This window comes from Notechis scutatus, chromosome 15, assembly GCF_049901735.1.
Source record: "Notechis scutatus isolate UNSWTSFEM ecotype Mainland chromosome 15, rNotScu1.2, whole genome shotgun sequence".
In the NCBI taxonomy this organism is placed as follows: Eukaryota; Metazoa; Chordata; class Lepidosauria; order Squamata; family Elapidae; genus Notechis; species Notechis scutatus.
Window position 1 is genome coordinate 4,000,980 of NC_142023.1, and position 24,070 is coordinate 4,025,049.

General features: G+C 45.6%; 3 protein-coding genes across 9 annotated transcripts in view; 1 reads left to right on the top strand and 2 right to left on the bottom strand.

The window, feature by feature from the left end:
* EEIG1 (estrogen-induced osteoclastogenesis regulator 1) overlaps positions 1 to 2,428 on the bottom strand; it is a 51,631-nt gene extending 49,203 nt beyond the window's left edge. The window contains exon 1 of the mRNA XM_087943840.1: positions 2,290 to 2,428. The gene's annotated coding sequence lies outside the window, so the exon portion shown is untranslated. The remainder of the gene's footprint in view (positions 1 to 2,289) is intronic.
* Positions 2,429 to 9,092: 6,664 nt separating this feature from the next.
* NAIF1 (nuclear apoptosis inducing factor 1) lies at positions 9,093 to 14,442 on the bottom strand. 2 transcript variants are annotated; one of them, XM_026689143.2, is made up of 3 exons: positions 14,316 to 14,442; positions 12,249 to 12,828; positions 9,093 to 9,825 (listed from the first exon to the last, which is right to left on the bottom strand). In XM_026689143.2, the coding sequence occupies exons 2-3, from the start codon at positions 12,760 to 12,762 to the stop codon at positions 9,353 to 9,355; spliced, it is 987 nt and encodes a 328-aa protein (XP_026544928.1). In that variant the 5' UTR covers positions 12,763 to 12,828; positions 14,316 to 14,442; the 3' UTR covers positions 9,093 to 9,352. The 2 variants fall into 2 exon arrangements, with proteins under 2 accessions (XP_026544928.1, XP_026544929.1); XM_026689144.2 differs by having other exon boundaries at positions 13,289 to 14,388.
* A 501-nt stretch (positions 14,443 to 14,943) lies between these two features.
* The window catches only part of SLC25A25 (solute carrier family 25 member 25), a 48,972-nt gene continuing 39,845 nt past the window's right edge, over positions 14,944 to 24,070 (top strand). For 2 of the 6 annotated variants that reach the window (XM_087943830.1, XM_087943827.1), the window contains exon 1: positions 14,958 to 15,270. In XM_087943830.1, the coding sequence (XP_087799956.1) occupies positions 15,004 to 15,270 (267 nt within the window). In that variant the 5' untranslated portion in view covers positions 14,958 to 15,003. Of the gene's footprint in view, positions 15,271 to 23,900; positions 24,027 to 24,070 lie in introns of all 6 variants that reach the window. The other 4 variants (XM_087943832.1, XM_087943829.1, XM_087943839.1 and 1 more) reach the window with 3 other exon arrangements.

Genomic DNA, 24,070 nt, shown 5'->3' on the forward strand with positions numbered 1-24,070 from the left:
CCATCTTCTGTGAAGTCTGTGTGATAAGTCCCATCCTTGGTCAATTCTCAAGGGGACACACAATGGTGCTAATGGTACATCACAATGCTAAAATATTGAACCTAATGAGACTTTAAGACAGGGGTCTTCAGCTTTAAGACTTATGGACTTCAACTCCCAGAATTCCTCCTCAAGTCATGTTAGCTCAGGAATTCTGGGAGTTGAAGTCCACAAGTCTTAAAGCTATCAAGTTTGAAGACCCTTGCTTTAAGGGTTACAAGTCTTATGGTAGTCTTTCTCAACCTCAAACCTTCTCAAGAACTATCTCAGGGGAATTCTGGGAGTCAAGATCCATCTTAAACTTGGCAAGGTGGGGAAACACTTGAGACTCTAGCACAAGGCTCTTCAAACTTGGCAAGTTTAAGACTTGTGGACTTCAATTCCCGGAATTCCTGAGCTAACATGACTGGAGGAGGAATTCTGGGAGTTGAAGCCCACCAGTCTTAAAGCTGTCATGTTTGAAGACCTCTGCTCTAGCAACATTTGCAATCCATATACAGGACGTAAACAGGTTGATCATATAGAAACCACCATGGTTTGTTCACCCAAGTAAAAACTGTAGCATGCTTCTTGGAGGGATGGGATGGTGAACCCAGAATGATGGTTTATCCAGTTAAGGAGTCCATGATGTAAACACAAGGTGGGAATTTTTAAATTAGGAGCATTTGATTAAGTTAATCTGAAGATAAGAGCCTGAAGACCAGCCATTGGGGGTGGAGGAATGAAGTTCTCCTTTCCTTGGGTCCTTTCTACTCTATCTTCTCTGATGGGAATTCAACAAACAATGGGAGTCTTTCAATTCAGACAATCCAGAGGGAGAATTCAGCGGAAAACAGGTCAGGCAAGATTTAACCCTTGAAAGACATCCCTGGTTATTCATTCTGGCTTTCTTAAATTGGTTGGATTAAGTTTTTTTTTTTTCTCAAGGGAAAACAAGTAGGTCATATAAGCCTCAAGACAATTCACTATTCATGCCTCTTTGTTTGCAGACCCCCAGCAAGAGGTTATAAAATCCCGAACATCCAGAAACAACTCCTAATTTATAACCAGGTGGAGTTGCACTCTACTCCACTTTTACTACAGGTTGAAATACAACGATTAAGACAGGTGTCAACAGGGAGGCAATTTCGGTGGTATTGCAACCTGGTGTTTAATCTTGAATTAATCTGTGGGGTATTGCAACCTGACAGTATAATCTTAAATGGGCTGAGAAATAAGTGTGGGATCTAATCTTCAAGGGATTGCACAATTTCCCTGCAACAACACCAGAACTAGTAACTCCTTAAAAGCCTGGCATTCACACAACAACAAATCCTTAACAATCTGGAACCAAGCATCTTGAAAGCAGCTGTAAGAGACTTTCATGCAAAGAGATGGGAAAAAGTTTGCATTTAAATTTAGAGAGGCCTGCAGGCAGGTAAACTTAGCTATGAGGCAGAGGAGAAGGATACATTCGTAGGACCCACGTGGGACGTCGAATCGTGGCTTGTTTTAAATAGGGTTTGTTGAATATGGCCCAATGTCCGGGGCGGAGGGGCTCAGAGCAAGCCGTCGCTGGCTTGGCACAGAGACACCTGTATGCAGGTGTACCTGGCTATGAGGCAGAGGAGAAAAGATATACCCGCGGGATCCAGGTTGGAGGCTAAACAAACCATGGCTGGTTTCAATTACGGTTTGATGAGCCCGATGACTCATCGCAGCAAAAAGCCAGGGTGGGCAAAGGGATACACGTGAGGAAGGCACACCTACGTGTTTTGCACGAGCCTTTTCCGGCAAAGTATTGCACTGGGAGAAACCGGGTGGGGTGGGGGAAGTGGCTCTCTTGCTCGGAAAAAAAGAGCCCCCCGGGTGTGTGCGTGTGCATGCACCATCAGTTGTGGGGGGGGACGCACCGACCCGAAACTTTTGCCCCAGCTCGTCCGTCCCCCGTAGGGTCGCCTTGTGCACCCATGCAGGCACCTGGGCATTTTGCATGCTTGGCAAACCCCCAGGCATAGGGTGCAAGCGACCCCTCCCGAGGGCTCTCCAAGCCCTTCCTTGGACTGCCCCCTTGCAGCTTGCAATGGCTCCCCCAGACCCATTTTAGGGCTCAGCTGCCTTTTTGCACCCCCTCCCCAAATTTCCCCCACCCTCCAAGGGGAGAGGTGCATTGCTCCCCGTAACCACCTCATCCTCTCCCAATGCACCCCATGATGGGGAGGGGAGGTTAGCAATCAGCCTTGGGGAAGGGTCTCTCTCTCTCTCTCCTACCTGCGCGCTCGTTCCAGACCTCTTGTGCTTCGCTGGGTCTTGCCAGCGCTTTACGCCAACTGCGCCCGCTACGCCGTTGGCGTAATTGGGAAGAAACGGGGAGGGGAGAAAGCCCGCGGCCGGTTCCGAAGCCCGCAGATGCTCGAAGCCGATTGGGTAAAGCCTCTAATTGAAGGTGGGGAGAAAAAAAAAAGAGGGTGGGAAGGCATCCGCGTTTCCATTGGCTCCGCGTGACCACGACGGCGGAAGGAAGACCGGCCATTGGAGGAAGCGTGAGTCAATCATGCGCGGAGGAGAAGAAAAAACCCCCAAAGACCCGCCCTCTGCATTGAATTTAAACTATCAAATACAAGGCGGGGGGGGGAGTTGATTGCCTGCTTCTGCAACCTGGCGCCCTCAGGAAGGTGGAGAGACTCCCATGCCAATCATCCCCGGCCACCGTGGGATTTAGAATTAGCATACTTTTTTTTAAGGCCTTGGGGATTGAACGGTTGAAAGGCTGAGTTAGGTGCTTGGGGCGATGGGAATTGTAGTCCCAACGAATCGAACAGGATAGCCAAGGCTTTGGGAAAGGGGATGATGGGCTTTAGGATGGAGCCCATCTGCCAGGCAGCAGGTTTGGAAGGAAGGAATGAGGGCGAATTACGGCGGGCAGGCCATCAACTGCATCGTAAATTTGGAGCACGATTAAAATATCTATATCTATATAGATATATATCTATATCTATAATATATATATCTATATCTATCTATCTATCTATCTATCTATCTATCTATCTATCTATCTATCTATCTATCTATCTATCTATCTATCTATCTATCTATCTATTTCTGCCTGTCTATCCATCCATCTATCTATCTATCTATACATCATCTATCCATCTATCTATCTATCTATCTATCATCTATCTATCTATCTATCTATCTATCTATATCTATATCTATATCTATCTATCTATCTATCTATATCTATCATCTATCTATCTATCTATCTATCTATCTATCTATCTATCTATCATCTATCTATCTATCTATCTATCTATCTATCTATCTATCTATCTATCTATCCACATTGTGCTCCAAATTTTTTTATTTATATATATATATACAGTATCACACACACACACACCAAATAAAATAAATTATCCAGTATCCTGTTTTCCAGAGTGGCTACCCAGATGTTCTTCAGAACCCACCCAGCTGCTTCCTCTCCCCATCCTCTTTCCTCTGAAACCGGGAAATAGGGTGGCAGGATGTGTCCCCATCATCCTGCACCACGGGTGGTCGTGGTTGAGCCACTGTTGGTCAGAGACCCAGGCGGTCCTTGACTTATGATCACCATGCCCCCCCCACCCGCCTGTTGCTAAGTGAAACGTTTGTCTTGCCCCCGGCTTTTTCTCGCCACATCTTGTGAAGCGAGCGGCGGCAGCTCTTAAATGGGCTGCACGGTTTGCGTAAAGGGAATCCGGTTTCCCCCACCGACTCGGCTTTTTTGTCAAGATTGCAAAAGATGACCTCCGGGGACAATGGCGGCCGTCATAAAAGTGAGTCAGTGCCAGAGAGCATCTGCAGGTAAATCACGTGACCATTGGGGATGTTGCAACAGTCGTTCAAGTGTGAAACATGGCCGTTAAGTCGCTTTTTGTCAGGGCCGTCGTAACTTCGAGCGGGATGGACTGTTGTTAAGTCGAGGCCGGCTTGTCTAATCACAACTGGCTTTATTTGCACAACCCAAGAGCCCTAAACTCTGGTTTACAACCATGGGACGTCTGAATTCACACAGCTAAATAAGCCAAAATCCAACCCCTGTTGGCTGGGGCATTGTTGGGAACATCTTCCTAACACCAGAGGAACCACGACGGGTCTAATAAAACCTCTTTGGTAAGAGCCTTCTCCTCCACAGGGGGAAAAATAATACATTTTCCTAACCAATTGTAATGCCAGGATGGAAAATCTCTTTTGTGATTCAGTCTTCTAAACTTCCCCTTTGGACTTGCCATGTGATTATTATGCCAACGGATTATACATGTTTCTAGTGGTCTGTAAATCCTGCTATTTCATGCCGTATTGATTCAACGGCTTTGATCACAAAGCTTTTGTTTCTTTTATAATTAACTAGCTGGATACCCGTGCTTTGCTATGAAACTATGTGATCGGGCTTGGTTTTGGGGGAGGAAAATAAGGGGGTGGGAAATTCTGCCTCTGCCTACCAGCATCCATCGGTATTCATCTGGCTAGCGTCCTGTCAGTGTGTGAGAGAGCTGAGAGCTGTTTGGAAACTGAAACAGTATTTGCTGTGTGAGCAAGAAGACAGCAAGGAGCCTGGGCGTGGCTTAGCTCAACTGTTCTGTACTAAAGCTGCTTGCTGCTGTGAAACTAAAATTGAAACTCCTCTCCTCTGCTTGTGTTTTGCATTTGGAAGAGATTTCTTTTTAGGTGAGGAAGGGGAATAGAACTCCTTAGCATTAGAGTATGTTAATAATAATAATATAGGAACTACTAATGCTCTGATGGTCATTTTGAAAAACCTTTCTTAGTGAGTACCTAGAAGCCAAGAGGAACATACATGCCGAATTTCAAGCTTGTAGGCTTTACGGTTCTGGAGATTTTGTGATGATGCATGAGTGGTATTTCGCTTTTATATATCTAGATGGTTATAATTATAATTAATTGGACTACGAGATTGACCTTATTAATCCACAGATTTGTAAAAAGGCCCAAAGAAGCCAATGATTCTCAGGTTGCCCATCAAATGTCTGAAGTTCTCAGAAACCGAGATCTCAAATGCATCTGGGTACATGATAAATTAGTGCATTTTTAAAATAAGCATTATTCACTATATAAACCTAGTTGGGCAATAAAAGCTAGTTTTTATTTGGAGTCCAAGAGTAATGTGGGAAAGGGGCCATTATGGAGCTCTGACACGTTAAGGCATTGCTTTGCTTAGCCATGACAGGGAGGCTGACACATTGTGCTAAGTCACAAACAATAGTCTTTATACTATTATCTATTGAATCAGTCTTTATACTGATTCATAGCTTATCAAAATCCTTAGTAGGGTTCACTCAACACAATGAACCATAAACCTTCGTTTATGAGCCGCATTTGCCAGGATCAACCCTCGTGGGTGAATCACCGACAAAGATACCAGAGTTTGGCTGAGACCCTGATCAACAAGCAAGTGACATCATGACTGTGTAATCCCAACCATGATGTTTTTAATAACTTAGGGGACTGTCTTGGTGAAGGAATTTTGTATGCATGAGGTGTGCGAACTTAGTCAAGGACAATGGGACAGGTTCTTCAAAGACCTTTGTCATGGCTTGGCTTCCTCAGTCTGCCAGTCCTTTGTTGGGGTTCATGGTCGTGCCTGGTTTCTCCAGCCCACCATGGTTAATCATCTGCCAGCTTCTCACAACGGGAAAACGTGAGAAATTCAGCTGCCCACCCTAACAGCTGGGTTGTAACCTCCCTTGTCTTCTCAAGTGTGATGGTTATAAAGCCCAGGTGCTTTGAAGGTATGGGTGATGCCTTCTCCAAGCTTGGCCCATGGACGTTGGTCTGACTCAAAAGCCCCCTGCCTGCCAGGAAAACCATCTGGTCCCAGGGAGCTTTGAGCTGGGAAGATGCCAACTGGACATTTGCGGCCATTAACCAAGGTAAGCTTGGCTGATGGCCGAGAAATGTAATAGCGCTTAATTGGCCTTGATGGCTCCTATTGTTTCCTGGCCTTTCTACTCTTACCAGTAAAAATGTCGCTGTAACAGGAAGAGTGGAGAAAGTGCTGGAAATATTACGTATTACGGGAATGTGGGTGTTTTTTTTTTCCATTTTTTTTTGTTTTTGCTTTCTTGCACTAGAAGCATTGCTGCTGTTTTCTGGGATGCCAGAAACGCTTCCATTCCCAGGTGGCTGAGAAAGCTGGGGGGAAGTGCCTTATAAATACCCCACAAAGGTAAATGAAAGCACATGGCAGAAGAAAAAAAAAGGGACTTTTTTTTCTAAGAATTACATTAACAGTGCAGGTTAATATTTTGTTATGCAAACTATTGCTCAGGTTGGGATTTAAAAAGGTAATTAATTCCGATGATGTAGGCGGTGTCCTAGTTAAGAGTATTCCTAAGTCTCAAACCTAGGAAATGTTGATTTATTTAATCAACCACTGTTAAACAAACCAAGACTGATGCTAGCTTTGAATCCAGTTTATTATTTTGGGAGGCCCTGTTGATTCTGAGTAACTCTCCCTGCCGTACTGGTTGTGGTATTCTCTCCACTCTTGTCTTTAAAGTCATGAATAGATGAAAATAAATTGTGCTTTGAGCATATGGAGAACTTGGAGAGGCTGACCAAGTGGTGAATCCCAAGAGGTATATTTCTGCATTTTGAACAATGGGTTAAAAAAGGCCAGTTCTCTTAAGAGAATTTTTCCCAGTCATGCAGAAAAACCAGAATGTCCTTTGTTAAAAACAAAACAAAACCCATCTTCATACTTCCTTACGTTGTCTTGAGGAAAATACCACAAAGCAGGAGAGGTGATGATCGCAACTTTCAGCTGGTTTACGTAAGCTCAAACTGGTTTGTTCAGTTTCCATTGTTAGCAGTATTGGTTCGGGTGTCTAGCTAAGAATGGGGAGAATAGGTTAACATCCTCACCCACCCTGAATTGTAACACTAGGCCAAAAATTGTGGTTTGCAAACCATATAAAGGCTGGAATTCACACGCCACACTAATTATACTGTGGTTAGCATTTCGTGTGTAAACTTAACCTGTGAGGATAAAACTGGCTGAGGCAGGAAGACGCATCTGGGGGTGGGGGAAGTGTGAGATTTCCATTGGTGGCTAGGGGATTCTGGGAATTGAAGTCCATACATCTTCAAGTTGCTGTGGTTGGGAAACACTGTTTTAGATTGTCTTTTTTATAAGCGATTCGGCGTTCTGAAGGAGATTGGGCAGAACGGAAAGTGGTGAATTGCTACAAGCACAGGCTATAGAGTAGCATTTGAAAGCTTGTTTTTCCCAACTCCGTAATGATATACTTCTTAGAATATAATTGTACTCTACCCTCTTACAACAGTAGACCGTGCCACAAAACCAGAAGAGAAAGGACGGACTTTGTGAACGGACAAATTCTGACACTGCAGATTTTATATTCCTATAGAGAACATCACGGAAGAGAATTGGGAGCTAATAGACATCAGGCCGGGCACAGAATCTGCTCTTCGCGGCAATTGTTTCATCTAATTGTTTCAGGAGAGAGTTTGCCAATCCAAAAATGGTTAAAGAAAAAAAATCGTTAGGTTCCTTCTTTCCCTTGTTCGGATTACGTGAGAGTAAAAGAACCAGAAGTACAAATGCAGCTTCTTGCTTATCCATCGTTCTGACACTGCAGTGTTCATTTGTCACTGCTTACGTGGCTGATGGTGGAACAAAGTTCTCCATTAAAGGCCTTTTAAATTTATCTTCCTTTGGGGAGCCCCAGGGCTTTCTATTTAACACAAGTTTTTAAAAGCTGGAAATGTGGAGGTATTATGCCCCCTGCAGGTAATAGAAACACCAGGAAACATACATATATATACACATATATGCATATATACATATACATATGTTTTCTTAAGTTTTCGTGGGTACTTACATGTCTGGTATTCAGCTTTGTTCGGGTATTTTCCCACGTTATTATAGTTATGCTTTTAAAGTTGTAGCAACCTTTCGGCAGAATCTCATCTGCCATCATCAGGCTTCTGTATTGTGTTCGTCTGTGAGTCAGACTTTCACAGCCGTTTCAATTTTAAATTTGGGGCTAGCCTACTGCTGTGCCAGAATGGTACCAATGAGAACACCCCCCCACCCAATCAGAACACAGGCAAGCCCCACCCAATCAAGTCACACCCCCACTAGCAGTTAAAAGGAAGCAGCAGCTGCAAGCTCACATTACTCTGAGAAGCACAAAGCTGAAGACACAAGCCTGAAGATGATGAATGAGACTTCATCGAAATGTCGCCTAGATACTTCCAATTTTACGCGGGAAAAAACCCGAATAACCAAAGATCCACATATAAATACCCGCGAGAACCTCAGAAAACATACATACATACATACATACATACATACATACATACATACATACATATACATATACATACACACACACACACACACACACACACATATATATATATAATGAACTCTGGACTATTTTATCTTGCAAATCCAAGTTATTGGAAAACGGTCTTCCCCGATGGCTCTATTTTATTTAAAGCTTCAGATACTGGGAAATCTCTGTAGGTAGAACATTTAACGGCGTTCTGTAAGCTTTTGTTATAGACCCGCTATACAGACAGCCAAATGCAATGAGCAGCCATCCACAAATGCAATGTTGTGGCTGGGTGCATTGCATTAAACCAGAATATGATTTTCTTGTGGCTTCGTGTCGTGTGAACTTCAGACCCAATAAACTGAGGTTTGTTGTATCATTGCTTGCCATACCAGTGTGTGATTGTTACCTCGGAGGCTGTCCTGACAGCAGATCAGGATGTGGTGTGTGAGTGTTTAGATACCTCATTCTGCGATCAACACATCCCAGCCACAAAATCCATTGATCTCTGTACCATGTCTGCAATTATCCCCACTTACTTGGCTACCTCTGATCCAGCTTTTGTGCACCTGGTCTCCTTTCTCTGAGCTGGGACTTCGGTTCCAATAATTCTTGGTGGAGACCATCTCCTCTCTTTATCCTAGCCTGAATTCTGAAACAGCAATTCTTTGACCATTTCTTTTTTTTTTTAAAGAGAGAGAGAAAGGCTGCTTTCTGTTTGTATAAAAATGTATTTGCCAATCTTTTCCTTTAAAACCGAACATTTAAAGTTATGGTTTATTCCTAGCAGAGTCAAGGAACTGCATAAACATTTTTTTTTTTTTAAAAAAGGACATGAGTTGAGCTGGGTAAGTAATTCAGAGTGGGTTTTTTTGGCTTCTGAACCCGTTGGCTGGCACAAAATATGATGCCCATCGCCTCTTCCTGGGCCGAGCTTGGGTTTAGAAGATTCCCCCACTACCACCCAAATTTCATTGTATGAGGCTATCCTGTCCATTCTGAGTCGCTTGGGCTGGATCAGGGGTCCCCGAAGGAGTGACGGGAGTGTTGCTCTGTAAAAACCTCCGGAAGTCCTTAATCACGGGGTGCACGATCTGGATGAGGGCGTTGAGAGCGGCCTGCATGCCTTCCATGGCTTGGGCCTGGCGTTCCTGCGCGCAGGCCTGCACCTCCTGGGAATGGCGGATCTTCTGCAGCAGGTCGTTCTGCTGCTCCAGGTGCTGGGCGATCTCTTTGACGTGTAGGTTGGTCACTCGCTGTTCCTGCAGGAGCTTGGCGGAGTTCAGAGCGATTCTGTTCTTCAGTTCCTGGGGCTTGGCTGACACCTCGGCCTGCTGGGTGATCATCTCTAAGGGGGCTTCGGTGGTGACGGTGGTGGGGGCTTCGGTGGTGCAGTACTCGACCACCCCCTCTTCCAGGCTGTGGTATGTCATCTCGGCCGGAACTAAGGAGAGGAGGAGAGGGTTTTTTTTGAGAACTGGGACGTTTGCAATGTGGCCTTTCAACCAAGGGTTCCCAAAACAGTCAACAGAATTAAACCTGGGAATTTAAAGCATCCTAAAATTTGAGGTTAGAATTAAATTTGGGGATTTAAAGCATCTTAAAATTCAAGTTTAGAATTAAATCTAAAGAGGGTGGTCATAAAAATGAGGTGGTTCCTTTTTATCAGCCTCTTACAAAGACTGTGTTTGGTAATAATGCTATTTATAGGTGTATATTGATCAGCTTCTATGTCATGTCAGAGTAAGTGGGGGAGGTAAGATGAATGATCACTGATTAGATTGTTGGTAATCCCTGCAGTGTGACATGCATTGTGTGAATCCAGTCAATTGTGGTGACTTCTTCCTCCTCTTTTATGCCATCTGCACACGTTCACAGTTGGTGTGAAGGAAAGAAAGGAACAGGGCTGGGGAGACAGCTTGAGGTATTACACACAGCAAATGCCGTGGGAGGAGGGAAAAAATATGCTTCCTGGCTGCTTCGAAATCCAGCCTGATCAGTTGCCACTGGTAACCCTGCACCCAGCAATGAATCTGCCAATGCTTCCCATTCTGGCAGTTTAAGAATCAGAATATCTGAGTTGGAAGGGACCTTGGAGGTCTTCTAGTCCAACCCCCTGCTCAAGCAGGAAACTTGCACCATTTCAGACAAATGGTTGTCCAGTCTCTTCTTAAAAGCCTCCAGTGATGGAGAACCCACAAACTTCTGGAGGCAAGCACTTCCACTGATTACAGGGAGTCCTCGACTTATAAGTTTGTTTAATGACCATTCAACGACGCTGAGAAAAGAGACTTAGGACCAGTTTCCACTCTTACGACCGTTGTATCGTCCCCATGATGATATGATCAAAATTCAGACGCTTGGAAAGTGACTCCACATTTTTAACGGTTGCAGTGTCCGAGGGTCACGCGATCCCCTTTCGCGACCTTCTGGCAAGCAACGTCAACGGGGAAGCCAGATTTACTTAGCAACCGGGCTACTCACTTATCAACTGCAGGGATTCACTTAACAATCGGGGCAAGAAAAGGCCGTAAAATGGGGCAAAATTCACTTAAGCAATGTCTAATTTACCAATCGTGTTTGGGGGCTCAGTCATGGGCGCAAGTCGAGGACTGCCTGTATACAGTTTTAGATTTTTTTTTTGCTATGGCTGGGAAGGAAGAGAAGTTGGATGACAAGGGAGAAGACCAGCTTTGAAAGAAGAGGAGGAGCTGGCTCTAGAAGCCAACCTTCGAGCAAAGTAACCGCTTGGGTGGCGGTGTTGAAGATATGATTCATAGATCGCATGATCCAAGGACATAGGAGTCTCCAATTTCCCCCTTGGGACTTTGAAGAGTCACATTACGGATCTAGCATTATCAGTGCTCCATAAATACAGGAAGGTATTACCTGATAAATTGCCCAGGAGGGGCTGAAAAAGCAACCTTATCTACTGATTATCACACAAAGCCTACTGGCTGATAACAACATGATGCTATTTGTGGCCTTAATAGGGAAAGGATGTTTCCTGAGAAATTAGGGCAATTGTGTTTATCGGAGCAATTATTTTTCCCAAGAATGGAAATAGGTCCAAATAGGTCTCGGTAGAAGATAGCAAAGAATCCATTCCAAGGAAGGGAGTGGATCAAGAACACACCAGGTACAGGATGTTTTTCATTAAATATCTCCAGGGCTACCAGAAAAAAACAACACAACTAAATCACCTGGCAAGGTTAATTAGAAGCAGTGAGTGGAGGTGAGCCAGGAGGAGAGCTTGGGTTTTTTTTTTTTTTTACATTCAACCCCACCCTGTTTTTGCATGCCTTGCCTACACATTTTTCTCCTCCTCTGACAGGCAAGGACAAAATGAGACTGCGGTGTTCTGAACGGGCTGCAAGCAGCAGGGTTGCGGAATCCATCAGAAGCAGTCAGGTGTGACCTTAAAGGTGCAGGTTACCTGCTGCTATGAAATACATTGGGCAGGTTCCAGGCAAGCTTTCTTTCCCCAAATTCTAGATCAGGGACTGGATGTGCACTTGGTTCAGACCAGGGTGGCAAAACCAAAAACACCAAATCAGTGTTTCTCAATCTCAGCAATTTGAAGATGGGTGGATTCCAGCTCCCAGAATTTCCCAGGCAGCCAGAATTCTGGGAGTTGAAGTCCACAAATTCTCAGCCAGAATTCTGGGAGTTGAAGTCCACACATCCCCTGCCAGAATTCTGGGAGTTGAAGTCCACACATCCCCTGCCAGAATTCTGGGAGTTGAGTCCACACATCCCCTGCCAGAATTCTGGGAGTTGAGTCCACACATCCCCTGCCAGAATTCTGGGAGTTGAAGTTCACTGTATGGGAATGACTGTATGGGAAGGAAGGAACCAGCTACTTACTCTGTGTAAGGGCGACGGTGGTTGTGGCAGCTGTAATTGGTATTTCTGACGTATGGGTGCCGGTGCAGCTTCCTGCGGGCAAGCTAATGATGGTGGCTTCTCCCAGAAGGTTACAGATGCGCTGCTGCATGGGGGTGAGAATCACTGGGGTAGCAGAGGTCCCTGTCGCGTCTTCTTCAGCCTCCTGGCCTTCCCCGCCTCCTTCCTGGTCATTGCCACCATCTTCTACGGCGGCTCTGACTTGGGCGACTTTGCGCCGTACCTCCGTCTTGAGGTCCGACCACTTCTTCTTCACTTCCGGCAGCTCCCGGTGGCACGTCGCTACCGCGTTGACCCGTCGCAGGATGTTGTGCCAAGCGGCGGCCTTGACGGTCAGCGGCACGCCCGCATTGAAGTGGTTGATGAGCAGGTGCTTGCTCCGCTCCAGTTCTTCTACGATGATCTCCACCTCCCGTTCCGAGAAGTTCATCTTCCGTTTTTTAGCTGGTGGGGCCGGAGGGGACGACATGGCCATAGGAAGGCCCAAGGATGAAGACAAGCCAGGTCAAGGGGGTCTGGAGACAAAGCCCGGGGACTGAGCCTGCAAAAAAAAGAAGGGGATCACGTTGAAAAAACAGATCCAGGGGCCAATTTGGAGAAAGTCACCCTATTTCGGGAGGAAGGAGGCTTCGTTATGCAAGAATAATATCTCCCAAAAGATGGATGCAAAATTCAACCAAAGGGCAGATAAACAGAGCCAGTGAAGGATTTACAAATTTTACGATATTCATATTTGTAAGTATTTATAATGCAGGACTGAAGGTAAATGGCGACTTAGGAATGCAGAGATTATGCATGGGTTAACGCTGAGAAGTTAGCTCCCAAGGTATGTTTTGAAGAAAAGTTTTCCCAAATGACAGAGAATCATGGGGAAACTGGGTGATGTTTTAGGAAAGCAAAGAAGTCAACTGAGAGAGTGAAGAGGGTGGACGCAACAGCAAATACAAGGAGTGCATAATTGACTCTCAGCCTATTCAGGTGGTCCTTTTGTACAAACTTACCTAGGAGAGCATCTCATTTAGCATTTCTGGACTTGGAAGTCCAGAAATCAGAGTTAAGGGTTGTTTCAAAAGGGAGTCAAGAGAAGGATGGTCGAGGTTTAGTTTAGGATGGCATTTTGAAATTGGACCATTTCTAAAGCAGATGGGAATATAGGATTCTCCCAAAGGGATTTTTTTTGGCGGGGGGGTGTCTCTGAAATAGGGGGCTACATGGAAACTGTGATGACCCTGAGGTAGACTTTGGGAAGGGGGATAAAAGGGAATAAAAAAATAAATACCGGTAAGGCCAACCCCAGTCATTTTTAAAGCATGAAATAAGGAATGGATTTTCTAGTTATGCACCTGTAAATTCAATTTGGGGGGTGGGTAGGAGTGGGAAAATGGCCCTTTAAAGGATTGGGTAGCCGCGTAACAAATATCAATTCATTTCTAATTTAATTCCTGAGGAAGGCAGGCCCCCCCCCATCGCAATAATTTCAATTTTTGAGGGGAGGGGAATGAGGAAAATATGGGGGTTTCAATTGCAAGGATACATTTTTGGGGAGAGAGGGAGAAGTGACAGGAATTCATATAATTTCCTGTTCAGTTTAACATCTCAGGAAGGAAAAAAAGAAGCCTCAGTAATGATTGTTATAAATATTAATTTGTTTTTTGAGGGGGGGGACAGAAATCAGGGAGCATTGGCGGCTTCCATTTCAGGAGTGAATTTGGTGAGGGGGAAAGAGAAGGGAATTGACATCATTTGCATTCTCCGATGCAATCCGAATTGAAAAGTGAATTCTAATTTATCAATTAATTTTTTTCACCCCTCCCCCCCAAAAAAAAAAATAAGAGGAAGAAAAGGTGTCAGGGGGAATTTTTGGGGGGCTTCAGGCTTAGGGCCTGGTGGGAGAGAAGTCCCTCAGCCTGGACTGGACGGGCCCCCCTCCCAGCGCCCCCCGTCGCCCAGCCCGCCATTTCGAGGTCCCTCCGCTCTTCCCGCCGTCCCCTTTCCCAGCAGGCGAAGAAAGGTACGCAAATTGCGTACCCCAACTACCCGGCGACACCCGCCCCGCAGAGAGCCTCTACTTTGCGGCAGTGGCGTAATGGCTTCCAGAATCGGCCCCCTCGTGCCCCTTCTTCTCATTGGCGCAGCTCTTTGCCCATTAGGGGTCAGAGCCCGCCCTCCAGCCACGCGCGAAGGGGTGGCGATTGGCTCGGAGCGCCGCGGCGGGTGGGTCCGTCATCCGGGAGAGCTGGAAGCCAATTGCCGGAGCGGCCTCGATTGAAACTCGATTGGCTCCCAGCGTTGTCCGTCAAGCGAGCGAGTTTTGATTATACGGCGTTTCCTTACAAGGGCCGGCCCGTTCGGACTCGGATTTGGCGTTCTTTCCGTCGGCCAACAGGGGGCCCTTGCGCGCCGCCTCCAATCGGCGCTGCCCTCCCCCGTGACGTAATGAGGAGCGGGAGAAGGAGGAGCAAAGCAAGACACGTTTTTCCTTCTTTCCTCTCGCCCTCCCATCCTTCCTTCTCGCGAGATTTCCTCCGCCCCGCCCTCTCGCTTCGGATTGGACAGCGTGGATAAAAAGCGGCGCCGTCGAGCAATCGGAGGGCGGTGCGCCCTCAAGAAGGCTGGACATGGCGTCAGAAAAGCCGCTTCCGCTGGGCAGGAGGCCAGTTCCGCTGAGAGGCGGCGCCTTTGGTCTTGGTAGCGTGTCTGTGTTTGTGTGGCGGTTATGCCGGCCGGCGCGCGGCGTTCGCTGGCTTCCCCGACGGTCGTTAACGGCGTGTTGTGCCAGTGCGGCGGGGTCTCCTCGTCCGCTTCCTCCTCTTTCTCCTCCGGCGGCGGCGAGGCCGCTTCCCGGTTCCTGGCCGAGCACGAGCGTCGCCTGTATAGCCTCTTCGCCCAGCTGGACATTAACCGGGACGGCGCCCTCTGCGTCCACGACCTGGCTGTCGGGCTGGAGCGGCTCGGCCTTCACCGCTCGGAGCGGGACCTCTGGGTGAGTTTGGCCCCCCTCCCTCCCCAGGGTGGATCCACACGTGCGCTCGAACACGCGTGTCAGCATCTTTACACGCCTCCACCCGGGTTAGCCCACGAAGTGTTGAACTCCTTCCTGGACGGACTCTCGTAGCCTGCTTTGTGTGTGTGTGTGTGTGTGTTTTTTTTCCTTCGATTTATCCTGGTTTATAGATTTTCCTGATCTATAAACTGTGCAAGCAGTCTGTGCAGGCAGTCCTCGGCTTACAACCGTTCATTTTAGTGACTTGTTCAAAGTTAGGACGGTGCTGCAAAAGAATAAAATAAAAACCACTTTTGTGACCTTCCGACAAGCCAAAGCCGATGGAGGAGCCAGATTCGCTTAACCGTGTGACTGATTTGACAACCACAGAGATTGGCTTTAACAAGTGTGGCGAGAAAGGTCATAAAATGAGACAAAACTCACTGAATGAGATTTTTGGGCTCAGCTGTGGTTGTAAGTCAAGGACTACCTATATTTTATTTGGGTACTCTGTTTATGTCTAGCAGGACTTTGTTTATTTCTACCAGATTCTGTAACAGCTTTGGTCATCCACCTGGTAAACTCGCAAGAATCTTTTTTCTCGCCATGTACATGTATACATCTGGGCTAGACTGTATGGTTTCTCTGTATCATATCATATACTAGCTCCATACCCGTACTTTGCTGTGAAACTATGGTCAGGCTTAGTTTTTGGGGAGAAAAATAAGGTGTGGGGCGGATTCTGCCTCTGCCTACCAGCATCCATTGGTATTCATCTGACTGGCATCCTGTCAGTGTCTGAGAGAGTTGAGGGCTGCTTGGAAACTGAAGCAGTATTTGCTGTGTGAGCAAGAAGGAGACAGCAAGGAGCCTGGGCATGGCTTAGCTCCACTGTTCTGGACTAAAGCTGCTTGGTGCTGTGAAACTGCAACTCCTCTGCTTGTGTTTTGCATTTAGAAGAGCTTTTTTTTTCAGGTGGGGAGGGGGAGGTAGAACTCAGCATCAGAGCATGTTAATAATAATAACATAGGAAATATTACTGCTCTGATGGTCATTTCAAAAAAAATCCTTTCTTAGTGAGCACCTAGAAGCCAAGAGGAACTTAGGTGCCAAATTTCAAGTTTGTAGGCTTTACGATTCTGGAGATTTCGTGATGACACATGAGTGGTCTTTTGCTTTTTATGTGTGGGCATATGCATAATTTTGTATTTTGTCATGTTTATGTAGTGTATATTGGAGGTGGAGACCCTTTGAGAGCTGCATGCAGCTAAACTTCATTTTAATGTATGCCAATGAGTGTACATTCAAAGTGACAATAATGGCATTCTAAGTCTTCAGTTGATGGGATTATTTTTGTGGAGGGTTTTTTTTTCACTCTGGTGTGAGCACCTCCTGCAAAACGAACTGGATGGAAATGTACTAAAGGATCAGAAATATGAAAAAGTCCTTGACTTAGCAACTGTTCATTTAGCGACGGAAGATGGAACAACACTGGAAAAAAATTACAAGCAGTCCTTGCAGCATTCCCATGGTCCAGTTGATAACATGCATGTCTGATTGCAGTGTCCCAAAATCACATGATCAATTTCCCAGCCATCTTCAGATAAGCAAAGTAGGGGGGGGGACTATTTGCTTAAGGACTGCATGATTCACTTAATAACTGCAGTGATTCACTTAAGCCTGGCCTAAAGGTTGCAAATTCAGGCACAACTCACTTGCATATTGTGGGGCCATCCCTATTTAAAGATAAGTGGGGGGAACACCTGCAAGACTCTGTTAATAACAAGAGTTGGAAGGGACCTTGGAGGTCTTCTAGTCCAGCCCTATACCATTTCAGGCAAATGGTATTGATCCTCGCTGTCAGGAAAATTCTTAGTTCTAGGTTCTTCTCTCCTTGATTAGTTTCGATCCTGGCTTCTTGTCCTGCTTTCTGGTGCTTTGGAGAAATCGTGGGTGCTCCATCACTGGGTGTTTTTAAGAAGAGTCTAGTCACTTATCTCAATTGGTGTAGGTTCTCCTGCTTGAGTGGGGGGCTGGACTAGAAGACGTCCAAGATCCCTTTCAGTTTATTCTATTCTAGTATTGCACAATTTCTCTCTCTCCCCCCCAAATGCATGAAACAGTTTATAGCTTAAGAGGGAAAAATAACTAAGCACACAGTACCTGACAGTTACTGAAAAAGTTTCTGCCAGACACATCTGAATCAAATTGAGAGGGGAAGTTTATGACACATAGGCCAATGTAGGTAGTGTTTGCACTTGTGGTTTTGGTTTCTTGCCTGGACTATCTTGCAGGGTTGTGTCAGTACATTTGCTTTTATCCATACCTTATGCTCTTCTTCCTTTTGCTTATTGTTCCATTCTCAAAAGTCGATTGTAAGATACAAGGACAAAAGGGGAAAAAAATAGAAGAAAAGGGCATTGACTTCTAACTCTTCTTAGCTCTTCTGTTTTTTGTTTTTGTTTTCTTTTCCCCTTGTATCTCACACCTAGGAGTGGGCTGCTCAGGGTATGCATGGGTTCGGGCAAACCCTTTGCTCTGGCGGTTGGTTGGGCCCACCCACCTGCCTTTGCTTCAGTCTGTCCTTTATTTCTGCAGTTTTGAAGCTCAGCTTAGGTGCTGCACAGCAGATTATTTATTTGCTTATTTATTTGTCAATTGCTTACAAGATAATAGGTCAGTGGTGGCTAACCTTCTTGGGCTCCTGTGCCAAAAATTGTGTGCGTGCTAGCGCTTGCGTGCCAGCACCCAGAAGGCAATGAGCAACCCCCCCCCCCACAGCCCCTGCGCAAGCGTGTGCAATCCCGCCCCCCACTGCCTCCCCTCTTACCTGCACTGTGCTTCACAGGTGATTTTTGGCTGGTTTGAGGCCTTTTTCGGCCTCCCAGAGGCTTGAAAAAAGCCTCTGCAGGCCAAATAGACTCATTTCGTTACTTCTGGTACTATAGGCCTTTAGAGGCTTTTTTCAAGCCTCTGGGAGGCTGAAAAAGGCCTCAAACCAGCCAAAAATCACCTGTGAGGCACGCACATGCGCAGTGAGATAAGTTTGCCTGCAGCTCGAGTGCCGGCACAAATGGCTTGCATGCCACCTGTGGTATGTGTGCCATAGGTTCGCCATCACGGTAATAGATATAATAGACATGAGCATGAATACAGGAAATAGGTACGAATAAATGGGGGACAATAGGACACGATGGTGCGCTTATGCACAATGTATCTAGTTTAGTGCGCCTCAGCTGTTTTACTCACGTGTTGCAGTGGAAAGTCAGTTTTAAAGCTGTAAAATGGTGGTTTTGTAATGGGCTGCGCACGAATGCGCTCACCAAACCCGTTGTGAAACTGGTAGAAGCCCATCACTGCTCACACCCCTTTTCTAAACTCCTTTTCCTTCACTTAATGTCCTATTTTTTTTTCCTTTGTATTTTATATACTAAAACACAAAATCCAATATTGATAACACGTCGATTGTAAAGTTCACAAAGGGCGTGTATCTTGATCCATTGATGACTTTATAAAGCGCACGTACATCGCTCAGGTTAAGTAAGCAACGATGTGCCCAGCCTCCTTCCCCATGATATGATTCATAATCGGTTATGTTTAGATTAAAGCAAAGAAAAGGTGATAGGGAAGCCTTTATGTCTTGAGCATTGGCGTCGCCTGCTTCCCAACTGCGTAAGCCTGAAATTAGAAAAATCAAAATCTTGTCCGAATAATAGACTTGGCAACTATTCCTCCCACCAAGTTAAACTGTTGTCGGGAACTCGGTTTGTGCTTCGTGCTGTGCACTGACTTTTTGCCAAAGCAGCCAGATAAATGATTGGCCATTTCTGAGGTTAACAAACCCCTCAGCTGTGGAGGGTTTTTTTCCCCCTTGCATAAATATGTCACATTGGACCACTCGCCATGCATTCACCAAAGCCTTTTCTTGCTCCTCTCCCCCCCATCACAATTTAAAGCCTTCAAGGGCCTCGTGGATTGTTCGACATAATCTGAATAATAAAATATTCTCATGAGAATTATGATTTCCAAGGGAATCTTTCTCCTCCTCCTCCTCCTCCTCCTTCATCTCCCCCCACACACACACACACACAAAATCTCCAGAACCATGAAGCCTACAAACGTGAAATTTGGCACTTAGGTTCCTCTTGGCTTCTAGGTGCTAAGAAAGAATTTTTCGAAATGACCATCAGAGCATTAGTATTTCCTATGTTGTTGTTATTAACATGCTCTGATGCTGAGGAGTTCTACCCCCCTCCCCACCTGAAAAGAAATCTCTTCCAAATGCAAAACACAAGCAGAAGAGAGGAGGTTCAGCTTCAGATTCACAGCACCAAGCAGCTTTAGTACAGAACAGTTGAGCTAAGCCACGCCCAGGCTCCTTGCTGTCTCCTTCTTGCTCACACAGCAAATACTGCTTCAGTTTCCAAGCAGCCCTCAACTCTCTCAGACACTGACAGGACGCCAGTCAGATGAATACCAATGGATGCTGGTAGGCAGAGGCAGAATCCCCCCCCCCTTATTTTCCTCCCCCAAAACTAAGCCCGACCACATAGTTCCCTAGCGAAGCACGGGTATAGAGCTAGTATCCTATCACAGAAGCTGCTTTTGGGGGGGGAGGTCTGTGGACCCTAGAAGTTGTGACGAATTGGATGGCTTGGATTGTAGCTGGAGGTAAAGTAACAAAGCTGGGAGAAACAACAGAATAGTATCGCCAAACTGGTGGGAAGAGATGAAGATACAAAACCAGTCAGGAAAGAAGAGATGGGAGAGGCTGAATAATCTGCAAGACAACTTCCAAAGGGCTTTTATTTGGGGTGGGGGTCCTTGACTTACGACTGCAATGTGAGCCCCGAAATTTCTGTTGCTGGGTGAGACAGTTGTGAAAGTGAGTTTTTGGCCCTGTTTTGCCACCTTTCTGGGCTACAGTTGTTAAGTAACAGGGTCGTTAAGTGAATCGACTTTGCCAGGAGGTCACGAAAGGTGACCGCTTGACCCTGAGACACCGTGGCCATCGTAAACGCGAGTCGGTTGCCAAGTAGCCCAACTTCGACCCTATGTCACGGGGACGGCAACGGTTGTAATTGTGGGACATGGTCACGAGTCACCCTTTTTGGTGCCGCTGTAAAGTCGAATGGCCATTAAGCGAGCTGTCGTAAGCCGAGGACTGTCCGTACTGATAGGTGAGCACGTATCTATCCCTGCATGTGTCAATAAAGTCCCTCTCTAATATCGTTCCTTTTGTTTGCTGCGGTTTTGATATGATTGCTTTGGCATTGGATAGTCTTTGCCACCAATCTCAGCCCTTGTCAAACAGGCTGAATTTATCCACTCTTGTTGGTTTTTGGGCAGTTGGCCCTGCGGTTAACCTTCGCGTTGACTTGCCAGGTATGGCAGCGTCAGGTGGAGTCTGGGATGCTTGGCCGGGGTGCAGAGGATTGTCCTCCCCACGAAGAGTTGTCTTTGGGGTAACCGAAGAAGAACAACTAGGTTCTGTAATAGCTTTGCACCATCGAGTTATTGACACGGTCCATATTTCTTGACCGGTGCAATCAAGGGAGAAAATTCCATAGAATCCTAACTTATCTTTGAGGACAGCAAGAGAAATCCCTATTGCCCAGTTACAGGTATTCCCTGACTCACAACCAAAACTGAGCCTGAAATTTCTGTTGCTAAGCGAGACACTTGCATTTCGCCTCGTTTTACGACCTTTCTCACCACAGTGGTTAAGTGGATTGCTGCGGTTGTTAAGTCAGTGGTACCGTTGCTCAGTGAATCCGGCTTCCCCAGTGCTTGTCAGAAGGTTGCAAGAGGGGATTGTGTGCCCCCCGGGATACGCCGACCGTCATAAATACGAATCAGTTGTCAGGCGCCTGAATTTTGATCACATGACCATGGGGACGCTGTAACGGTCATAAGTGTGAAAAAACGGTCCTAAGCCCCTTTTTTTCAGTGCCGTTGTAACTTCGGTCACTAAATGAACCGTTGTAAGTCAAGGTCTACCTGTAGTGGCTCTCCACTGAGAAGCTAAAGCTGGACTGCTAGTTATGTTGAAGCCAAGAATCTTCATTTGTGACCGTAAGATTTTTCTTCGGCTACCCTGTATAAAATCACCTGTTTTACTTCAAAATTGCACCAGTGACAGACTAGATTGAAGTGGGGAAAATAGAGAGAGAGCTGTCCATCTGAACAGATAATTTACTAGCTCGATACCCGTGCTTCACTATGAAACTATGTGATCGGGCTTAGTTTTTGGGGAGGAAAATAGGGGGGGGGGGATAAAATCGTGCCTCTGCCTACCAACATCCATCAGTATTCATCTGACTAGCATCCTGTCAGTGTGTGAGAGAGTTGAGGGCTATTTGGAAACTGAAGGATATTTGCTGTGTGAGGAGACAGCAAGGAACCTGGGTGTGGCTTAGCTCAACTGTTCTGTACTAAAGCTGCTTGGTGCTGTGGAACTAAAATTGAAACTCCTCTCCTCTGCTTGCGTTTTGCATTTGGAAGATATTTCTTTTCAGGTGGGAAGGGGGAGCAGAACCCCTTAGCATCAGAGCGTGTTAATAATAATAATAATAATAATAATAATAATAATAATAATAATAATAATAATAATAATATAGGAAATACTAATGCTCTGATGGTTATTTTGAAAAGTCCTTTCTTAGTGAGCCCCTAGGAGCCAAGAGGAACATAAGTGCCAAATGTCAAGTTTGGAGGCTTTACGGTTCTGGAGATCTTGTGATGATGTGTGAATGGTATTTCGCTTTTATATAAATAGATTCTGGTATGTGGTGAATAATAATCTCTGATTTTTCTCCCATGAACACAATCTCTACGTATTCCTTTCATTGCAGTCTTGGCTGGTTTATAAAAAGTAGAAAGCAATTAAAATAACCCAGAAATAAAAAAAATAAGCTAAACAAAAGCAAGTCTCGGGGAAATTTATATTTAGGCTTGAGTGCTTTCTGATTCTGTGCCAAACCACTTCTTTAGTCACGAGTATTTAATTTTCATTTCTGACTGACAGCTCTTGCTTCCTCTCCTGTTAACGCTGGAGCGGCTGCAAAGAGCAGCTTAAATACCGTCAGGTTACTGTGGAAATAATGTAATTTCTTGCTGCCAAGAATATTTAATCTTTTGTGAGCCCACAGTGGCATGTATTCAAATACGATTCGGATATTTGAAATCTGATTTGCCTGGCTTTGTCCAAACGCAAGCAGTGATTTCTTTCCCGAGAGCATCCATGGGTTGATTTTATATAATTTTGGAGGGCAAATACTCTCAGGGAAATGTCTCAATTTATAGCAGGTCTAAGGAGTTTCTGATTTGAAGACCCTGCCGTTCCTTTCTGTTGGCCAGACAGATTTAGCTACTAGGAGTTCTGCTCCAGCAAAATGCCCATGGAGATTCTCAGTCATCCAATTCATGGTTGTCCCAAAAGTGCTTTTTTCAAGAGGCAACTGGATTTTCTTGGTTTTTTCTTTTTCTTTTGGAGATTGTTTCACTTCCCATCTAAGAGGCTTCTTCAGATCTGATGCACAGCTAAATGTCTATGGAGGTTCTCAGGCATTCAGGTAATGGTGCTTTTTCAAACCCTTTCTGGTTTTTCTTTGAAGACATTTCGCTTCTTATTCAAGAAGCTTCTTCAGCTCTGAAGAAGAGAAGATGACGAGCTGAAGAAGCTTCTTGGATGAGAAGTGAAAGGTCTTCAAAAGTCTAGTGAAGAGAAGGATCAGGGGAGACATGATAGCAGTCTCCCAATATTTGAGGAGCTGCCACAGAGAGGAGGAAGGGGTCAAGCTATTCTAATCGAAGGCCAGACAAGGAATAATGGGTGGAAACTGATCAAGGAGAGATTCAACCTGGAAATAAGGAGGAATTTTCTCACTGTGAACAATCAATTGATGGGACAGAAGTTGTGGGAGCTTCATCCCTGGAGGCTTTCAAGAAGAGACTGGACTGCCATCTGTCAGAAATGGTGTAGGGTCTCTCCTGCTTGGGCAAAGGGGTTGGACCAGATGACCTACAAGGTCCCTTCCAACTCTGTTAATCTGTCTTCAAAGAAAAACCAGAAAGTCCCGTTGCCTCTTAGGGAAAAAAAAAAAAAAAAAGCACCTTTGGGACCACTTCAGCAAGATTTGAAGGCCTTGTTTTCCCTACTTGTGAGCTGTGCGGGGAGACGAATAGAAAATGGTTTGCAGCGCTGCTGTTAAAACAGTGTTGCTTCGACAGCCCAACATGCTTGCGATTACGTTCTGGCAGTGAATGTTTGTGTTAGCTACATGTATGGGCAGCTCTAATTTCTGTAAGCTTTGTTAAACAACACGCCAACACCACGCTCCAGCTTGCTTGTCATGTGAACCTTATTTGGCTGCCTGGGGATGCTTCCTTGGCATGGCAAATTTTTTTCCCACTCTGCTTTAAAGAGATCAAAGTCAGCCCGGTACATAAAAACCGCTTTCTGCTTCCGTATTTATAGCCGCGAACCTCTTGGTGTTGCTAAATTTGTCTTTGCAAGAGTCTCTGTCATATCAAGGGGCGGTTTTTCTTCTTCTTCCTTAGCCTGTCAATGCTTTCATCTCTCCTCGTCTGACAACTTCCTCTGTCTTTTTTCATCTTTTCTCCCGTAGGGCTGACGAAACCTCTCTTCTCCCTCCCTTCTCATGTGTAGAATCCAGCCTCTGAATTCTTCTACTACTACTCATCTGTTCAACAGAGCGAGGCCCGTTCAGTCTCAACCAGGCTGCCACAAACCGGTGTGTTTCCTGAAATCCCACTTCTGCCAATTTGGCAGAATTAT